The sequence below is a fragment of the Heterodontus francisci genome, unplaced genomic scaffold (assembly GCF_036365525.1).
Source record: "Heterodontus francisci isolate sHetFra1 unplaced genomic scaffold, sHetFra1.hap1 HAP1_SCAFFOLD_166, whole genome shotgun sequence".
NCBI classification, from domain to species: Eukaryota; Metazoa; Chordata; class Chondrichthyes; order Heterodontiformes; family Heterodontidae; genus Heterodontus; species Heterodontus francisci.
This window is the reverse complement of record NW_027141098.1, coordinates 1,145,674-1,166,505: the sequence shown is the minus strand read 5'-3', so window position 1 is coordinate 1,166,505 and position 20,832 is coordinate 1,145,674. Positions and strand designations below refer to the sequence as shown.

General features: G+C 44.6%; 1 protein-coding gene across 1 annotated transcript in view; it reads left to right on the top strand.

The window, feature by feature from the left end:
• Positions 1–20,832, top strand: part of LOC137362112 (probable G-protein coupled receptor 139) — a gene marked incomplete at its 5' end in the record, with an annotated part of 96,774 nt that overhangs the window by 57,779 nt on the left and 18,163 nt on the right. Inside the window, one exon of the mRNA XM_068026617.1 lies at positions 5,135–5,192. Within this exon, the coding sequence (XP_067882718.1) occupies positions 5,135–5,192 (58 nt within the window). The remainder of the gene's footprint in view (positions 1–5,134; positions 5,193–20,832) is intronic.

Below are 20,832 nucleotides of genomic sequence, written 5' to 3'. Positions count from 1 at the left end.
GTTCTGATTCTCTGAGGGATTACTGATGCTTATCCTCCACATGAGCAGTCGTTGTAATCTTGTGTGCCTGTCCCGCTCCCAAACCCGGCATCCGCTTACATTAATGCAAGTGATACAGGAGCGTCTCAGTGACTGAGGCAGGTGAGTCTTGAGGCTGAGCAGGAGACAGAGAGTGACCCGGGTTAATCCGACACTCCAGCGAATGTTTAAACTGAACTTTACTCTGTATCTAACCCGTGCTGTACCTTCTCTGAGATTGTTCGATGGGGCAGTGCAGACAAGGAGACTCTGATAGGGTAGACAGAGAATAACTATTCCCACTGGCTGCGGAGTCAGGAACTTGTGGGCCGAGTCTAAAAATTTAAACGTCGTCTCAAAACCATTCAGGAGTGAAGTGAAGAAACACTTCAACACACCAGGTGTGGTATCAGTTTGGAACTCTCTTCCACAAACAGCAATTGATGCTGAGAAACTTGTTAATTTTTAAATCTGAGATTGATAGATTTTTGTTAACCAAAGGTATTAAGAGATAAGGGGCAAAGGTGGGATATATGGTGTTAGTTAGATCACAGATCAGCCCTGATCTCACTGAATGCTGGAACAGGGTCGACGGGTTAAATTGCCTCCTCATCTTCCTCTGTCTGATGTTAAATATCCTTCTTTCTCTCTCTGTCACCCTGTCAGTCTGTTTCTCTCTCTGTTTCTCTCTTTCTGTCTCTCACTGTGTCTGCTTCGGACAGTGTAGAGTGAGATTCACTCTGTATCCACCCCATGATGTTCCTGTCCTGGGACTGTTGGATGGGACAGTGTCGAAGGAGCATTACTCTGTATCTAATTCAGGCTGTACCTGTCTGGGGAATGTTGATGGTAGAGTGCAAACAGAGAGGTCTGGGACCAGGGTCCTCCTGGGGAGGTCTTAATGGTGCCTCCTAATTGACCAGTTAGCAATATTGGTGCTCCAGGGATGAAAGGGACATTGGCTGAGTGGATACGACATTGGCTGAGAGAGTGGACAATGGTTGTTTCAGACTGGAGGGAGGTATACAGTGGAGGTTTATATTAGGACCACTGATCTTTTTGATATATACTAATGACTTGGACTTGTGTTTACAGGGCATAACTTCAAAGTTTTGCCAATGTTAGTGACATCTGCAATGTAATAAACAGGGAAGGGACTAGTAGCAGACTTCAGGAGGAGAGAGTATTTCTGGTGAAATGGAACACACAAGAACAAATGAATTAGGAGCAGGAGTAGGCCATTCGGCCACTTGAGCCTGCTCTGCCATTCAATGGCTGATCTGATTGTGAACTCAACTCCACTTTCCTGTCTGCGTCCCATAACCCTTGACTACCTAACTGATCAAAAATCTATCTAACTCAACGTTGAATATATTCAATGATCCAGCCTCCACTGGTCTCTGGGGAAGAGAATTCCACAGACTGACCCCCCTCTGAGAGAAACACATTTCTCCTCATCTCAATTTTAAATGGAACGTCCCTAATTTTTAAACTGTGTCCCCTAGTTCTAGTCTCCCCAACAAGGGGAAACATCCTCTCAGCATCCACCCTGTCCAGTCCCCTCGGGACCTGAGATGTTTCACTCAGACCACCTCTCATTCTTCCAACTCCAGTGGGTATAGACACAACCTGTTCAACCTTTCCTCATAAAATAACCCCTTCATCCCAGGAATCAGCCCAGTGAACCTTCTCTGAACTACTTCGAATGCAATTATATGATTTCTTCAGTAAGGAGACCAAAAGTGTCCACAATCCTGCATACGTCGTCTAACTTATGCCCTGTACAGCTGTAACAACACTTCCCTACTTTGATATTCTATTCACCTTGCAATAAACAACAACATTCCATTTGCCTTCCTAATCACTCGCTGAAGCTACACGGTAACATTTTGTGATTCATGTACCAGGACATTCAGATCCCTCTGTACCGTACAGTTCTGCAGTCTCTCTCCATTTCAATAATATACTGATTGTTATTCTTCCTGCTAAAGTGGACAAGCTCACATTTCCCCACATTATACTCCATCTCCCAATTTTTTGCTCACTCACTTCACCTCTGGAAATCTCTTTGTAGACACTTTATGGCCTCTTGACAGCTCACTATCCAACCTATCATTGGACAGACACAGGGCAGGTTAACTTCAATGCTGAGAAATGTGAAGTGATGCATTTTGGAAGGAAGACTGAGTGATATAAACTAAATGGTACAATGTTAGAATGGGTGACAGGACAGAGAGATCTGGGATTTCATCAATGTTCCCTATTCTACCCAAAAGCTCAAGTTGGCGCTTGGAATCTGTGAGTTGAATTTAGCTTCATCCTGAAAAGTGTGAGGAAGCGTGTTGGGAAATGTGTCAAAAGCTGTTTCCACTCAGACATTCCTGCATTGTGGAAGTGTGAGTTACCTTTGCAGAGACAGGAAATAGAGTTGTTTGAATGGACCTGCAGGTTTTAGTTGATGAAATAAGGTGAGAATTTGAATTGTGTCCCTTCCAGATACACAGAATTGAAGGCATTTACAGAACACCACATGAAGTAGTTTACCAATGTCTGACAAACTTCAAAGACTTCAAACACATGGAAGAAGAGGAGAAGGGAACAATATACAAAACCTGAGACAGTCAGACAACAGCAGTAGGAAAATGAATCTCTTTTTATGGGTTTCAATTTGAAGGCCTGAGCTGATGATTGAAAACGTAGGAGTTCAAATCCCACGCTGGGCTGTTGTGAATTTGAATTTTGTTTTTTCTAAAAATAAACATAAATCTGGAATTAAAAAACATCTAGGATGGAATGATTCACTCCTGTCTACTAGTGCAAAGCCCATGTGTGTCTCAGTATAGCTGTATTTATTAACGATTTAAGATGATGTGGTAGAATGCAACATACCAAAGTTTACCAATGACACAAAAATAGGCAGCATTGTTAGCAGTGTAGCTGGAAGCATCAAATTACAAAGAGATATTAATATCTTAAATAAATGGGCAAAACTGTGGTAGTTAGATTTCAATGTCAGTAAAAAAGACTATAACAGAGTACTTTATAAATGGTGTAATGATAGAAACACTGGTGGTCCAAAGAGACTTTGGGGGGGTCCATGTCCACTTGAGTGCAGAGTAGATTTACCAGAATGATAACTGGACTCCAAGGGTTAAATTACAAGGTGATATTACACAAACTGGGAATAATTCCCTGGAATTTAGGAGGATCAAGGTGATTTGATGAAATTTGTTGAGATATTAAGGGGAACTGATGGGGTAGTTTGCGAGAAACTATTTCGGCAGCTTTGGAATATATGAACAGGAGTAGGCAAAGTATGTTATATGATGGGATGCTGCAAATCGATTTACTCTCGTACTGTTGGAAGAACAAGTTAAAAAGAATTATTCACAAGCTCAGTCCAACATAACGGCAGATATGACCTGATAAGGTAATAAATGCCAAAAGTCTGGAGTTTTTTGGAGTATGTTAAGCTTTACTCTGTCTGGCTTTCAGAAATTAAACATTACACATGCACTGCAAGATTAAAGATTATACATAGGTTAGGTTACATAGAATTTTGGAAGGACTAACAAGGCTAGGGAATATCCAATGAATGGTAGGACCATAGGAAGTACAGATTGTCAGAGGGATCTTGGTGTACTTGTCCAGAGATCACTGAAGGCTGCAGCGCAGGTAGACAAGGTGGTTAGGAAGGTATATGGGATACTTGCCTTTATTAGTTGAGGCATAGAATATAAGAGCAGGGAGGTTATGATGGAGCTGTATAAAACACTGATTAGGCCACAGCTGGAGCACTGTGTCCAGTTCTGGGCACCACACTATAGGAAGGATGTGATTGCACTGGAGAGGATGCAGAGGAGATTGACCAGGATGTTGCCTGGGCTGGAGCATTTCAGCTATGAAGAGAGACTGAAAAGGCTGGAGTTGTTTTCCTTAGAGCAGAGAAGGCTGAGGGGGGACCTGACTGAGGTATACAAAATTATGAGGGGCATTGATAGGTTAGATAGGAAGAAACTTTTTCCCTTATCGGAGGGCTCAATAACCAGCGGGCATAGTTTGAAGGCAAGGGGCAGGAGGTTTAGAGGGGATTTGAGGAAAAGATTTTGCTCCCGGAAGGTTATGGGGTGAATTGATAAAGGTTTACAAAATAACAAGGGAAACTGATAGGGTGGACTGAGAGTAAATATTCCCACTGGCTGTGAAGTCAGGAACTTGGGGCATAGTCTAAAAATATAAAGAGTGGCCACTTTGACTTCATCCCAACGTGTCGTATGTACATTCTCACATATAGCAGGTATAGCAGCACATATATAACAGGATAGCAGGTATAACTGTAGTCATAGTATTCAGCTGAAAATTGATCAGTTACATTGTTATTTCAGTCCATATTTACAGTACACACGGGACCTTACTGTTGTTACCAAGTCATATAGTATCAATTCAACCCACTGGGGCAAAATGTCACTGGCTCAACATTCTCACCAAATACTAAAGCATTCCACAATGCAAGACTCACAAATTAAACACAAGTTTCCTTTTCTGAGTCTCGCTGGTCTGTTCTGATTCTCTGAGGGATTACTGATGCTTATCCTCCACATGAGCAGTCGTCCTAATCCCGTGTGCCTGTCCTGCTCCCAAACCCGGCATCCACTTACATTAAGGCAAGTGATACAGGAGCGTCTCAGTGACAGAGGCAGGTGAGTCTTGAGGCTGAGCCGGGCACAGTAAGTGACCCGGGTTAATGCGACACTCCAGGGACAGTTTAAACGGAGCTTTACTCTGTATCTAACCTGTGCTGTACCTTCTCTGAGAGTGTTTGATGGGGCAGTGCAGACGAGGAGAGTTATTCCTTACCCATTTTAAATATAGAGAAGTGAATATCCAAGAGATTGTTTTCAATGTGATGAGGGTTTCTGCCTCTACCATCCTTGAGAGTCATAGAGAGATACAGCACTTATGCAGGCCCTTCGGCCCGCCCAGTCTGTGCCAGCCAACAACCACCCATTTTATACTAATCCTTTCAGGCAGTGAGTTCCAGACACCCACCAGCCACTGGGTGAAGAAACTATTGATGTGTTTCATTCTGTTAAGTTTGATGTCAATGTTTGCTCAGGATGTTGATGCTGGGGGATTCAACGATGGGATCATGCTTTGGATGCCAAGGGGAGGTGGTTGGATTCTCTCTTCTTGCAGATGGTCATTGCCTGGCACTTGTATGACGTGAATGTCACTTGTCACTGGTCGGCCCAAACCTGAACGTTGTCCAGTTCTTGGTGCATGTGGCTATGGATTGCTTCATTATCTGAGGCAAAATACTGTGGATGCTGGAAATCTGGAAAGCATCGAGCTGAATCACTAACTCTGTTTTTCTCTCCACAGATGCTGCTTGACCTGCTTAGTATTTCCAGCACTCTCACCTGGGATCTCAGCTGAAGATGGTTGGGCCTCGGACACGACCCTGAGGAACTCCTGCAGTGATGTCCTGGGACTGAGATGATTGACCTCCAACAACCAAAACCATCTTCCTTTGTGCTCGGTATGATTCCAACCAGTGGAGAGATTTCCCCCGATTCCCACTGACTTCAGTTTTACTCGGGCTCCTCGATGTCACTCTCGGTCAAACGCTGCCTTGATGTGAAGGTCAGTCTCTCTTCCCAGTAGCAGACAGGAGTGAATCGTTCCCTTTGACCCGTTGTACACTGAACAAGCTGTGCTTTTTCACAGCCTGATCCAGGACTGTACACGGCCCATTAATGTAGCCCAGCAAACACTCCCAGAGCAGGTTCAGCACAGCTGAGGAACAGAGTACAGTTCCTTCAACATTCTCTCTCAGTCTCTCCCTCCTGCTATCTCTGACTTTCGGAGAGAGACAGAGGGAGAGATGGTTAGATATGAAGGCAGAGAGAGGGCTGTATAGAGGGACAAATTTGGAGAGAGAGAGATTGTTGAGGTGGATGAAAAGGATAATGTAAGATATATTAATTTGATGTAATCCTTCACTGCTGTGTACACAAACATTTAAGAGATAGATATGGAGAGAAAAAAACATCGGGAGATGGGGAAATGTAGTTGAAGTTGGGGCCCAGGCAGATACGTTTGATGATCCAGAAGGAACAGTCTCCATTTTAAACAACCAGCAAGCTATTCCACTGTGGGAGCCATCGCACCCTCATGATAATGGTTGCGCAAATTTCTTGCTGGCATATTGGTTAATTTTTAAATCTGTGATTGATAGATTCTTGTTAACCAAAGGTATTAAGAGATAAGGGGCAAAGGTGGGATATATGGTGTTAGTTAGATCACAGATCATCCCTGATCTCACTGAATGAAGGAACAGGGTCGAGGGGTTAAATTGCCTCCTCATCTTCCTATGTCTGATGTTAAATATCCTTCTTTCTCTCTCAGACACCCTGTCTGTCTGAGTCTCTCTCTATTTCTCTCATTATCTCTCTCTCTCTCTCTCTGTTTCGGACAGTGTAGAGTGAGATTCATTCTGTACCCACCCCATGATGTTCCTGTCCTGGGACTGTTGGATGGGACAGTGTAGAAGGAGCATTACTCTGTATCTAATCCATGCTGTACCTGTCTGGGGAATGTTGATGGGAAAGTGCAATTGATGCTGAGACACTTGAAAATTTTTAAATCTGAGTTTGATATATTTTTGTGAACCAAAGGTATTTAGGGGCAAAGATAGGTACATGGAGTTAGATCACACATCAGCCATGAGCTCATTGAATGACAGAACAGGGTTGAGGGGCCAAATGGCCTCCTCCTCTTCCTCTGTCCGACGACAAATATCCTGCGATCACTCTCTGTGTCTAGGTCTCTGTCTCCCTCTTTGTCTCTCTTTCTGTCTGTCTGTCTGTCTCTCTCTCTCCTGTCATCTGTGGAAATCCACACACATCAGTCAGCCATTTTAGGTTCATTTTCAGTGACCATTTTATGTTACCACAACACTGGGACATTTATCGCTGTCTATCCCAAACCATCTCTCTTTGTAGTCTATTTGTGTCCTCCTCACAGCTTATTGTCCCACCTAACCTAGTATCTCTCTCCTTTGCTCCGTCTCACTCACGCACTCTCCCCCCTCTCTCTCCCCCCATTTCTCTCTCCCGCCCCCCCTCCCCCCCCACAATCTATCTTTATGTGTCCTGTTATCACATCCTTTATTATAGATTCGAGCATTTTCCCAATGACTGATGTTAGACGAACAGGTCTTTAGTTCCCCATTTTCTCCCTCCTTCCTTTTGTAAATAGTGGGGTTACATTTGCTACCTTCTAATCTGCCTCTCTCTCTCTGCCTCTCTCACACTGCCTCTGTCCCTCGCCATCTGTCTTTCCCCCCTATCTCTCTCTCTATCTCTCCCTCTCTGTCTTTTTCTCTCGCTCGCTCTATCTCTCCCTCTCTCACTCTACCTCTGTCCACGTCTCAATTTGTGCCTCCCTCACACCATCGCTCCCTCTCTCTCTGTCTCTCTCTATCTTTCTGTCTGCCTCTCTCTCTCTCTGCCTCTCTCTCTCTCTCTGCCTCCCTCTCTCTCTCTCTGTCTCTCCCTCTCTCTCTTTCGCTGCCTCTCTCCACGTCTCAGTTTGTGTCGCCCCCACACCATCTCTCCCTCCCTCTCACCCTCCCTCTCTCTCTCTCTTTCTCCCTCTCTCTCTCTGTCTCTGTCTCAGAGTTACAGCTCAGATGATTAACCTCTTTATCCATGTGTTATGAACACGGGACTTTGTCCCTCTCCCCTTTTCCAGGATGTTGCCAGGACTGGAGAATTGTAGCTGTGAGGAGAGGCAGGGGTTGTTGCCCTTGGAACAGAGAAGGCTGAGGGGAGATCTGATTGAAATGTACAAAATGTTGAGGGTCCTGGATAGAGTGGAGGTGAAGGGCAGAGAACCACAGCAGAAAGGTCAGTGACGAGGGGGCACAGATTTAAAGTGATTGGTAGAAAAATTAGAGGGGAGTTGAGGAAAATCTTTTTCACCCAGAGGCACGCGATGGTCTGGAACTCACTGCCTGAAAGGGTAGTTGAGGCAGAGACCCTCAACTCATTTAGAAGGAGTCTGTATCGGCACCTCAAGTGAGCGAAGCTGCAGTGCTCGGACCAAATGCTGTAAGGTGGGATTAGAATAGGTGGATCGTTGTTCAGCTGGCACAGAGAGGATGGGCCAAGTGGCCTCTTTCTGTGTCTTAAAATTTCTATGTTGCCCTCGCCAACTCTATTTTTCCCTCTGTAACCCTCTGAATCCCAGTCTTTCCCGCTCTGTTACCCTCTGAATCTCAGTCTCTCCCCTCTGTTACTCTCTGAATCCCAGTCTCTCCCTCTCTGTTAACGTCTGAATCTGAGTGTCTCCCACTCTGTTACCCTCTGAATCTCAGTCTCTCCCTCTCCGTTACCCTCTGAATCCCAGTCTCTCCCCTCTGTTACTCTCTGAATCCCAGTCTCTCCCCTCTGTTACTCTCTGAATCCCAGTCTCTCCCCTCTGTTACTCTCTGAATCCCAGTCTCTCCCTCTCTGTTAACGTCTGAATCCCAGTCTCGCCCTCTCTGTTACCCTCTGAATCTCAATCTCTCCCTCTCTGTTTCCCTCTGAATCTGAGACTCTCCCTCTCTGTTACCCTGTGAATCCCAGTCTCTCCCTCTCTGTTCCTCTCAGAATCCCAGTCTCTCCCTCTCTGTAACCCGCTGAATCTCAGTCTCTCCCCCTCTGTTCCTCTCTGAATCCCAGTCTTTCCCGCTCTGTTACTCTCTGAATCCCATTCTTTCCCTCTCTGTTGCACTCTGAATCCCAGTCTCTCCCTCTCTGTTACTCTCTGAATCCCAGTCTTTCCCTCTATGTTACTCTCTGAATCCCAGTCTTTCCCTTTCTGTTACACTCTGAATCCCAGTCTCGCCCTCTCTGTTACCCTCTGAATCTCTGTATCTCCCTCTCTGTTTCCCTCTGAATCCGAGACTCACCCTCTCTGTTACCCTGTGAATCCCAGTTTCTCCCTCTCTGTTCCTCTCTGAATCCCAGTCGCTCCCTCTCTGTTACCCTCTGAATCCCAGTCTCTCCCTCTCTCTTACCCTCTGAATCCCAGTCTCTCCCTCTCCGTTACCCTCTGAATCCCAGTCTCTCCCTCTCTGTTACCCTCTGAGTCCCAGTCTCTCCCTCTCCGTTACCCTCTGAATCCCAGTCTCTCCCTCTCTGTTACCTGACCAGAGCTTTATAAATGTTCAGCACACCCTCTCGGCTTTTGTACTCATTGTATACAGTGTAAATTGTGGTATTCCCCAGGGGTTTTGATTAGGACCACTGATCTTATTGATATATGAATGACTTAGACTTGGGTATACAGGGCATAACTTCAACATTGTGCCATTTGCAATGTAATAAACAGGGAAGGGAATAGGAGTAGACTTCAGGAGGATAGAGGCAGTCTGGTGAAATGGTCAGACACATATCAGGTGAACTTCAATGCTGAGAAATGTCAAATGATGCATTTTAGAAGGAAGACTGAGGAGAAGCGATATAAACTAAATGGTACAATGTTAAAATGGGTGCAGGGACAGAGAGATCTGGAATTTCTTTTGTGTCACTTTTTACATCTAAAAGATTCAATTTGGGGCTTGCAATCTCGAAGTTGAATTTAGCTTCATCCTGAAAAGTGTTCGCAAACATGTTGGGAAATGTGTCAAAAGCTATTTCCATTCAGACATTCCTGCATTGTGGAAGTGTGAGCTATCTTTGCAGAGACAGGAAATATAGTTGTTTGAATGGACCTGCAGGTTTTAGTTGATGCAATAAGGTGAGAATTTGAATTGTGTCCCTTGCAGATACACAGAATTGAAGGTATTTACACAACACCACATGAAGTAGTTTACAAATGTCTGACAAACTTCAAAGATTTCAAACACCTGGAAGAAGAGGCGAAGGGAACAATACACAAACCCTGAGACAGTCAGACAACAGCAGTCGGAAAATGAATCTCTTTTTATGGCTTTTAATTTGAAGGACTGAGCTGATGATTGAAAAAGCAGGAGCTCAAATCCCACACTGGGCTGTTGTGAATTAGAATTCTATTTTTTCTTTCAAAAAACATAAATCTGGAGTTAAAAAGCCTCTAGGTTGGAATGATTCACTCCTGTCTACTAGGGCAAAGCCCGTGTGTGTCTCAGTTTTGCTGTATTTATTAATGATTTAAGATGATGTGGGAGAATGCAACATCCCCAAGTTTACCAATGACACAAACATCGGCAGCATTGTAAGCAGTGTAGCTGGAAGCATCAAATTACAAAGAGATATTAATATCTTAAATAAATGGGCAGGACTGTGGTAGATAGATTTCAATGTCAGCAAAAAAAGACTAGAACAGAGTACTTTATAAATGGTGTAAAGCTAGAAACATTGGAGGTTCAAAGAGACTTTGGGGGGTCCATGTCCATTTGAGTGCAGTGTAGATTTACCAGAATGATAACTGGACTCCAAGGGTTAAATTACAAGGTGATATTACACAAACTAGGGATTTATTGCCTGGAATTTAGAAAGGTCAGGTTGATTTGATATAAGTTGTTGAGATATTAAGGGCTAGTTTAGGTCCTCATGGGGAGGACTTAATGGTCCCTCCATCTATCCTTCCATCCCTGTCACTCCCTGTCACTCCATCTCTCTCCTTCTCTCTCTGTCCCTCCATCTGTCTTTCCCTCCATCTGTTCTTCCCTCCATCTGTCCTTCCCTCCCTGTCCTTCTATCTCTGTCTCTCTCTCTCTGTCTCTCTCTCTGTCCATCCATTTGTCTTTCCCTCTCTGTCTCTGTCCTTCTCTCTCTGACTCTCTGTCCCTCCATCAGTCTTTCCCTCTCTGTTTCTCCATCTCTCTCCTTCTGTCTCTGTCTCTCTCTCTGTTCCTCCATCTGTCTTTCCCTCTCTGTCACTCCCTTTCTCCTTCTCTCTGTCTCTCCCTCTCTCTCTGACTCTCTCTCTGTCCCTCCATCTGTCATTCCCTCTGTCACTCCCGCTCTCTCCTTCTATCTCTGTCTCTCTCTCTATCCCTCCATCTGTCCTTCCCTCCCTGTCATTCCATCTCTCTCCTTCTCTCTCTGTCTCTCACTTTGTCTCTCCATCTGTCTTTCCCTCTCTATCACTCCCTCTCTATCCTTCCATCTCTGCTTCTCCCTCTCTGTCTCTCCATCTGTCTTTCCCTCCCTATCACTGCCTTTCTCTCCTTCCATCTCTGCCTCTCTCTCTCTCCTTCTATCACTGTCTGTCTCTCTCGATCCCTCCGTCGGTCCTTCCCTCCCTGTCTCTCCCTCTCTCTCCTTCTATCTCTCTCTTCCTCTCTGTCTCTCCATCTGTCTTTCCCTCCCTGACACTCTCTCTCTCTCCTTCCATCGCTGCCTCTCTCTCTCTGTCTCTCCATCTGCCTTTCCCTCTCTGTCTCTCCCTCCCTCTCCTTCTATCTCCGTCTCTCTCTCTGAATTTCCATCTGTCTTTCCCTCCCTGTCACTCCATCTCTCTCCTTCCATCTCTGTCTCTCTCTCTGCTCCTCCATCTGTCTTTCCCTCTCTGTCTCTCCCTCTCTCTCTCCTTCTTTCTCTTTCTCTCTCTCTCTCTGTCCTTCCATCTGTCTTTCCCTCCTTGTCACTCCCTCTCTCTCCTTCCAACTCTGCTTCTCCCTCTCTCAGTCTCTCCAACTGCCTTTGCCTCTGTTTCTCTCCCACTCTCTCCTTCTCTCTCCGTCTCTGCCTCTCTCTCTGTCTCTCTGTCACACCCTCTCTCTCCATCTATCTCTGTCTCTCTCTCTATCCCTCTATCTCTCCATCTGTCCTTCCCTCCCTGTCACTCCCTCTCTCTCCTTCCAACTCTGCTTCTCTCTCTCTCTGTCTATCCAACTGCCTTTGCCTCTGTTTCTCTCCCACTCTCTCCTTCTCTCTCCGTCTCTGCCTCTCTCTCTGTCTCTCTGTCACACCCTCTCTCTCCATCTATCTCTGTCTCTCTCTCCATCCCTCTATCTCTCCATCTGTCCTTCCCTCCCTGTCACTCCATCTCTCTCCTATCTCTGTCCCTCCATCTGTCTTTCCCTCCGTGACACTCCCACTCTGTCCTTCTATCTCTGTCCCTCTCTCTATCCCTATATCCCTCCATCTGTCCTTCCCTCCCTGTCACTCCATCTCCCTCCTTCTCTCTCTGTCTCTCACTCTGTCCCTCCATCTGTCTTTTCCTGCCAGACACACTCTCTCTCTCCTTCTATCTCTGTCTCTCTCTCTCTATCTCTCCATCTGTCCTTCCCTCCCTGTCACTCCCTCTCTCTCCGTCAGCATCTGCCTCTCTCTCTCTGTCTCTCCATCTGTCATTCCCTCTATCACTCCCTCTCTCTTCTTCTCTCTCTGTCTCTGCCTCTCTCTCTGTCTCTCTCTCTGTCCCTCCATCAGTCTTTCCCACTCTGTCTCTCCCTCTCTCTCCTTCCACCTCTGCCTCTCTCTCTCTGTCCCTCCATCTGTCTTTCCCTCACTGTCACTCCCTCTCTGTCCTTCTCTCTCCGTTTCTCTCACTATCCCTCCATCTGTCCTTCCCTCCCTGTCACTCCCTCTCTCTCCGTCCACCTCTGCCTCTCTCTCTCTGTGTCTCCATCTGTCATTCCCTCTGTCACTCCCTCTCTCTTCTTCTCTCTCTGTCTCTGCCTCTCTCTCTGTCCCTCCATCTGTCTTTCCCTCTCTGTCACTCCCTTTCTCTCCTTCCACCTCTGCCTCTCTCTCTCTGTCCCTCCATCAGTCTTTCCCTCCATCACTCCATCTCTCTCCTTCTCTCTCTGTCTCTCACTCTGTCCCACCATCTGTCTTTTCCCTTCTTGACACTCCCTCTCTCTCCTTCGATCGCTGTCTCTCTCTCTCTGTCTCCCATCTGTCTTCCCCTCCCTGTCACTCCCTCTCTCTCCTTCTAACACTGCCTCGATTCATTTTAATTATATATTTTTTTCTCGTGGTTAGATGTAAAGTTTCTCCTACAGTCTGCCTGCCTCCCCGTATCTCCTCACTCTTTCTGCCCGTCTCTCCCTCCTTCTCTAAATCCACTGCTTTACTCTGTATCTAAATTCACACTGTACCTGCCCTGGGAGGTCTCATTATGGTGCTTAAGCAATTAGTTATACACTTCCAGCATCACCTCCCTGCTCTTATATACTTTAACAGCCTTGTTGGGAATGTCACTGCAGTTTGAAAATATGAAACACTGATCCAACATTCACCCCTAAAACACTCACACTGACCTCCAAAAACAGGACTGGGCAGATAATGAGGATTGTTAATGATTGTTACAACTTGTCTCATCCTCTCTCTGTCTCTCCCTCTCATGTCTGTTTCTTCCCATCTCCCTCTCTCTCTATCTCTCTCTCTCGCCCTCACCGTCTCCCTCTTTCTCTGCCTCTTTCCATGACTCTGTCTCGAACACCATCTCTCTCTCCTTGGACAGAAATGTTTTTATCCATTTCTTGGTTAATTTTGAACCTGTAAATCTTGCCCTTGCTGGAACGTCACTGCAGTTTGAAAATATCAAACACTGATCAACACTCGCCCCTAAACTCGCTCACTAAACCCCCAATACAGGACTGTGCGGATAATGGGGATTGTTACTGAGGTTCTGTCAAGATCCCCTCACACACTGTATCCCATTTCTCCTGCTTCTAATGTTTGTCAGTGTGAAACAATATTTTTTTCAATAATATTAAAGGTTACTTCAGTTTGAAACTATCAATCACTGATCCAACACTTGCCCCCAAAACACTCACACTAAATCCCTGATCTCTCCTTTCAAAATTAGTTCTTCCCCACAGCCAGTTTTACTTTTTAATTTTATCTTCTTTCAACATTATTAGATGTAATGTTTTTCCTATAATCTCACCCTCCCTCTCTCTCTCTCTCTCTCTGTCTCTCCCGCTGTTTCTGTTTCTCCCTCTGTTTGTCTCCATCCCTCTCTCTCTCTCACTGTCCCTTTCTCCCTCTGCATCTGTATCTCTCCCTCTGCATCTGCTTGCATCCCTTTCTGTCTGTCTCACTCTGCATTTGCTGCCTCACTTTCAGTCTCTCTCCCTCTGTCTCTGTTTCTACTTTTTCCTCTATCATTCGACCTCTGTCTCTCTCTCTCCCTCTGTCTCTGTCCGCAGTCTGTCTGTGTCTCTCTCCGTCTGTGTCTCACTCCTCCAACCTCTCCGTCCCTCTGTACATGGACAGCAATGCTTTGAGCCATTGGTTTGGTTAATTTTGAATCTTTAACTCTTGCTTTTGTTGGGAATGTCAATGCAGTTTGAAAATATCAAACACTCATCTAACACTCATCCCTAAAACCCTCACATTAAACCCCAAATACCGTCTGGGCAGACAATGGGGATTGTTACTGGGGTTCCGTTAAGGTCTCATTTCGCTTTCTCTTCTGTCTCTCACTGTCTTCCACTTTGTCCCTATCTCTCCATTTCCCCATTTGTTTTCGTTTCCCTCGCTCCTCTTTCCTTCATCGCCCCCAACTTTATAAATAGAGAGGGAGCTCCCTCTACTTTAAACATAGAGAGGGCACTCCCTCTACTTTATACATAGAGAGGGCGCTCCCTCTACTTTATACATGGAGAGGGCGCTTCCTCCACATTATAAATAGAGAGGCTGCTCCTTCCACTTTGTAGCTGGAGAGCGAGCTCCCTCTACTTTATACACAGAAAGGGAGCTCCCTCTGTTTTATATAGCTGCTGTGGTGGGATATGAACCCCTGTCCCCAGGCCATCAGGTTGGGCCTCTGGATTACGTGACCATTGATATTATCACTACCCAACTGCCTCCCAAATGGATGCATACAGTGTCTGTCCTGAAATATCACTCACAGTAGTTTCTGGGCTGTAACCCTGAACATGGTCCCGAATCAGAGACTCAAAGTTTACATTTTAACTGGGAAAAGGCAGGAACAGAGTGAAACGGGATTGCTTTTGTCCCTGGATTAAGTGTCCACTGCAGACAGATCAGTTACATTTCCAACAGAAATGCCAGGACGGTACAAACTCAATGCAATAATATGGAAAATGTAAATGACACCTCTCAGAATTGCCATCCATCCAGTTTGAGTGCAGATTTCAGGTTTATTCCCGAGAGACGTCTTGCTCAGAAAATGTCATTGACATTGAAATGATTGTGTTTTATCCACCACATTATTTACATCAGAGCCAAAGCTGCTGATCTAATGTGTTTTTTCAGGTGAGTGTAACTAACAGCAATGATCAGGGGTATAACCATGTCAGTGGAGACTTATCCCCTGTATAAATCAGGACCCATTGGAATGGATCAGCTCAGAGTGCCTGGTGGAGTTGTGGATTCCAGGCTCACAGAAGTCTCTGCTTCGCACAGAAATGGAATATCCAGTAATGTATCAGATAGAAGACATTTATTATCCAGTATTTGCAGCAATTGGAGTTCCTGGTAAGCCAGTATCTCAGCTGTTAATGGTGTAAATCGATGTTAACTGTGCTGCTGGGTATTATTTCTCACTGTGTGTGTTCCACAGCCGCCTGTTATTTTCCAGCAATTTACAGATGGATCTCCTCATTGTCCACTCTTTCATTCTTGCAGGCGTTGTATCATGTCTTTAATGGCATTGGTTTCGGTCGCCGTTGCATTCTTACTGGATTATTCTGTGCAGCGAATGCTTTTGACTGAGGTGTTTTAGTTAAGATCAAAAATCAAACAATCAGGAGTTTTTAACAGTTCCATGATGTGGACCAAATCCGTCCTGGATTATTTATATGAGTCTTTATATTTTGGTGATCAATAATGGGACATCTCACAGTTCCCTCTGTGTGTGTTGCACAGCCGCCTGTTCTTTTCCAGCAATTTACTGATGGAATCTCCTCATTGTCTACTGTTTCATTCTTGTCGGAATTGTATTATGTATTTAATGGTATTATTTTAAGTAACTGTGGCATTATTACTGAATTATTCTGTGTATTGAATGTATTGGAATGAGATGTTTCAGTGAGGATCAATAATCAGACCATTAGGAGTTTTTAACAGTTTCATGATGTGGATCTAACCAGTCCTGGAATATTTTAATGACTTTTTTCAGTGACTGATAATGACACATCTCACAGTTTCAATGTTACAAGGGGACAGAACAATGTCCTCCCTCCCGAATAACATGGCTCAGTTTAACTGGGATTTCAATGTATTTATTGATTATCACAGTTATCAAATATTATTTCATTCTGTGTGTGTCTGACACTGCTTCAGACGTCTGGCTACTGAACTGAGTTTGTTGCTGACACTTTCACTTCTCCTTCTCTGCTTCACTGTGGACCTTCACTGTCACTGGACTACATTGTATAATAGAAAGTATTGATGTGATGTTTTACTGGTTTTCACTCTGTCAGTCGGAATTAAGAGTCTTAACATTTATCTGCAGATTATCGGCTGCAGCGCTGATGTTGGTGTTTTATTAATTAAACAATCCCACATTCTAACGGATTACTTTATAATTCCAGGAGAAGGAATTTCAATGATTGTGAGGTTTGTCTGGAAGTAGCTTTCGATCCTGTTTATTCCATGTATTGTAGATGAAGTGAAGAGTGCAGGTGAACAGGTGGAGACTTGCGTGTTCTGTAGATACAGTAAATTATTCACAGAGGTTTCACCATTGAACAAACTGACTCTGAGAATAAAATAATCGAACCTGGGGCTGGTGAACAGAACACAGACGCAGAATGTGAGGAATAAATAATTTGTGAAAAGCAGCATTCAGTAACAGTTTACAGGGTGTGAGTACTCCAGAGAGATAGGGAAGGAGAAAAGGAGCTGGGAGAACGAAACCGAGGGGAAGAGATGAGCAGAAGTAAAGAGAAATAGAAAGAAGCAGCAATGTAAATAATTCACTATCATAAAGTGCTGGCATGTCCAGAACAATTAGTGAGAGAAACTGTGAGTTGAAATTGTCTGTTGTCAGATTGTGTTCATTTTCCTGTTGGACTTGATCCTCTGTGTTGATTTCTGTCAGGTCCTCATTTTGTTTTGCAGAAAGTTCCTATTCCTTACTTAGTGACTGAATAAACAGAATAGAATCAGTTCATCACTGATGGTAATTCATTATTTAAATACTGCACTTTAAAATCTCTGTGACTGCTGAATTCAATAAAGAGTGAGTCTGATATCAGAAATATATTTACATTTATATTTAATAGCCTGTACAAACTAAATATATTGACTATATTGTAGAAACAATGAACTGTTCTCCAACACCAATAACCACAGGGATTATTGTTTGAATGTATTAATTGAGTTGTATTACTGGGATCTAAAGATTAGATTTCCTCTAACACTCTGCTGCAGTCTCTCCCTGTGAATCTCAGCTTCTCCTCTCACTGTATTGAATCCTCAGTCTCCTCATCCATTGCTTCAGTTCATCCACTTTCCCAAACCATCTGCTCCAGTCTCCCCTCCTGCTCCAACATGTCCTTTTCCTTCTCTCCCTCCCAATCTCACTCACTGTCTCCACCTCCAGCTGCCACGTCCAACCTGATAGGAATACTGTAACATGGGAGCAGGAGGAGGCCATTCAGCCCTTCGAGCCTGCTCTGCCATTCTAGATCTTTGCTGATACTCCAACACAGCGCTGCAGTTTTCCCATTTGATAACAGTCTCTGTCGGTTCCCTGAACCCAGAGCAACAAACCAGCTACACATCCCGCTCTCCCCAAACATTCCCAACCAACAGTCTGGAGACAAATTCCCAATTAACCCATTGGATTCCATCTCTGTAAAACCCCTTCTCATTTCCCCACTGACACAGCATCCTCACTCAGTACTTCCAGTAGATCCAGTGCTGACTTTATTCACTATCTGCATCAATTTCCCAATTCATTATTAATAACGGTGTTTACAAACATTTCACTGTGACAAAGCACTGCCCGGGTCAATGAATCAGTTTTCACTGCTCGATGCAGCAACAAAGCTGGAAATTTCTGCCCAGATCCTGTCAAACTGCTGCTTTTTCTCCAGGTCTGATCAGTAATTTCTCTGCTTCCTTTTCTCTCTCTCTCTTCCAGTTAACTTGGTGGCGATTGTGATCCTGTCCCGAGGAAAGTGCGGTCTCTCCAAATGTATCAGTGTCTACCTGGTGGGAATGGCAGTGTCTGATCTCCTGGTCGTTATCACTAATCCCATATTGTACCGGATTGTTTCAATATATTTCCCATATTCATTCCTGAGAATTACTCCTGTGTGTTCTCTCATTAACGTTCTGCTTTCTGCATCTACAGTTGTTTCTGTCTGGCTCACAGTCACTTTCACCTTTGATCGATGTGTGGCCATTTGTTGTGAGAAGCTGAAAACAAAATATTGCAGCGAGAAAAGGGCGGCTGTGGTTGTGGGAACAGTGAGTGTGCTGGGCTGTTTAGAGTCTCTCCCCTGGTACTTTACACTGGAACAAAAATACATTATTGATAATGTTCCCATGGGTTGTGTTTATAAACTGAGTTTCTTCACTTCCCCCATATGGGGGGCATTTGAATTGTTTGACCTCATTTTAACCCCTTGTGTCCCGGTCTTTCTGATGTTGCTGCTCAATGTTCTGACTGTCAGACGGATTTTATTCTCCAGTAAAGTCCGCAGGGGATTCCGGCGCCACAGCAATGCAGAGAATCACAAGGACCCAGAGATGGAGAATCGCAGAAAATCAATTATTTTACTCTTCAGTATATCCGGCAGTTTTATCCTGTTATGGGTGACCCGGGTTGTGTATAACATTTATAGGAGAATTACAGATATTTATTATTATTATTCCTCCTACACTGACCCTCTCTTTGTCACAAATCAAACATCAAAGATGCTGCAGATTCTCAGTTCCTGCACCAACACATGTATTTGCGTTGTGACCCAGACTAAATTCACACAGGAGCTGACGAAGGGGGTGAAATGCCCTCTGAATCTCATTGTTAAATTAGTGAAATCATAGAAAGAGCTGAAGGGTTTCAAACACTGGAACTAAATCCCATTCCCCCTCCTCCTCCCCCCAGACCCCCAGCTCCACCTGCCTCCCTCCACCCGCCTCTGTGATTATTTGACCGGCGCCATCTTTAGTCCTGGCAGCTGCCTGAGCGTGGGCAGACCCTGATGTTTGACTGGAATAGTGTGCGTTTGCGCATGTGACAGTACAGCGCCACCTAGTGGTTGCTATGCCAACAAACGCAGCCAGTGGACAAAGCTGCAAATCGCCGTGATTGTGAGGTGGTGAGAGAGGCGCAGTAACTGCTGTGAGGCAGGGACACCAGCAGATGGAGATGGTGAGCGGCGGACAGTAACTGCAGTGAGGCAGGGACACCAGCAGATGGCGATGGTGAGAGGGGGTAGTAACTGCAGTCAGACAGAGACACCAGCAGACGGAGATGGTGAGAGGGGGGCTGTAACTGCAATGAGACAGGGACACCAGGAGATGGAAATGGTGAGAGGTGGACAGTAAATACAGTGAAACAGGGACACCAGTAGATGGAGATAGTGAGAGGGGGACAGTAACTGCTGTGAGGCAGGGACACCAGCAGATGGAGATGATGAGAGGCAGACAGTAACTGCAGTGAGGCAGGGACACCAGCAGATGGCGATGGTGAGAGTGGGTAGCAACTGCAGTCAGACAGAGACACCAGCAGAAGGAGATGGTGAGAGGGGGGCTGTAACTGCAATGAGACAGGGGCACCAGGAGATGGAAATGGTGAGAGGGGGACAGTAAATACAGTGAAACAGGGACACCAGTAGATGGAGATGGTGAGAGGGTCGGTGACTGCAGTGAGGCAGGGACACCAGCAGATGGAGATGGTGAGCGGGGGACTGTAACTGCAGTGAAAGAGGGACACCAACAGATGGAGATGGTGAGAGGGGGACAGTAACTGCAGTGAAAGAGGGACACCAACAGATGGAAATGCTGAGCCATTGCTGATGGGAGAATCTGTTTCACTGAGAGTTTGAAAGTTTTTCCAAGGCTGAGGAATTTGCTTTCTGTAAACTTGAGATGCTGAATAAAATAAGTTCAATACAGTTTATGTTAAGTGGCTATTTTACTACTATGTAAACACTTGTAACATTAAAATGGTTCCTGTTTGGAAAATTATTTTCAGTGATTAAAGGTAATGTATAAATAAAACAACAGAAGCAAATTAACTCAATCAATGACAAATAAAAATTCTCTATATAAATTGTTTTGATTTCTTCATTACAAAGGTTATGACATCTCTCTCTCGTTCTCACTTCTCTAGGCTGGTATCTTCTCTACTATAATTCAGAGTAATTGAAGTTTTGATCCGATTGCCGTTTGAAAGTTAATATTGAATCTGCTTTCAGAGACAGTGAATTCCAGACCAGAACAACTCCCTGCCTATTTGTTCCTCCAGTCTGCTTGTGTAAACAGTCTCTCCTCATATCTGCAAACTGAGGGAAAGATTTTGAATACAATACAATTAATTTCTTCTTCAGGACAGCAGCTGCAGAGGAGCTGGAACTTCCTGAATTTGGACAAACAATGAACAAAAATCCCTCTGAATCTCCCGGGAGAGCAGAGGATAGAAACAGTCAGGAAGCAAATGGAAATAAATGACACTTTATTGCAGCAGTAAAAACTCTTTGTCAGAAAGTAGAGGTCTTTATTGCTGAACTTTATATAAACTGGAGGTGAAAAGTGGAAGATCTTTAATACCATTTGTGTTAAATGTCCATTTCCCAGCTTTGTAAACCCTTGTAACATTAAACTGGTGAATATTAAGAAGGTTTTTTTTTTCGATTGATTACAGCTAATACATAAATACAGCAGCATCAAATACAGGGCAAAG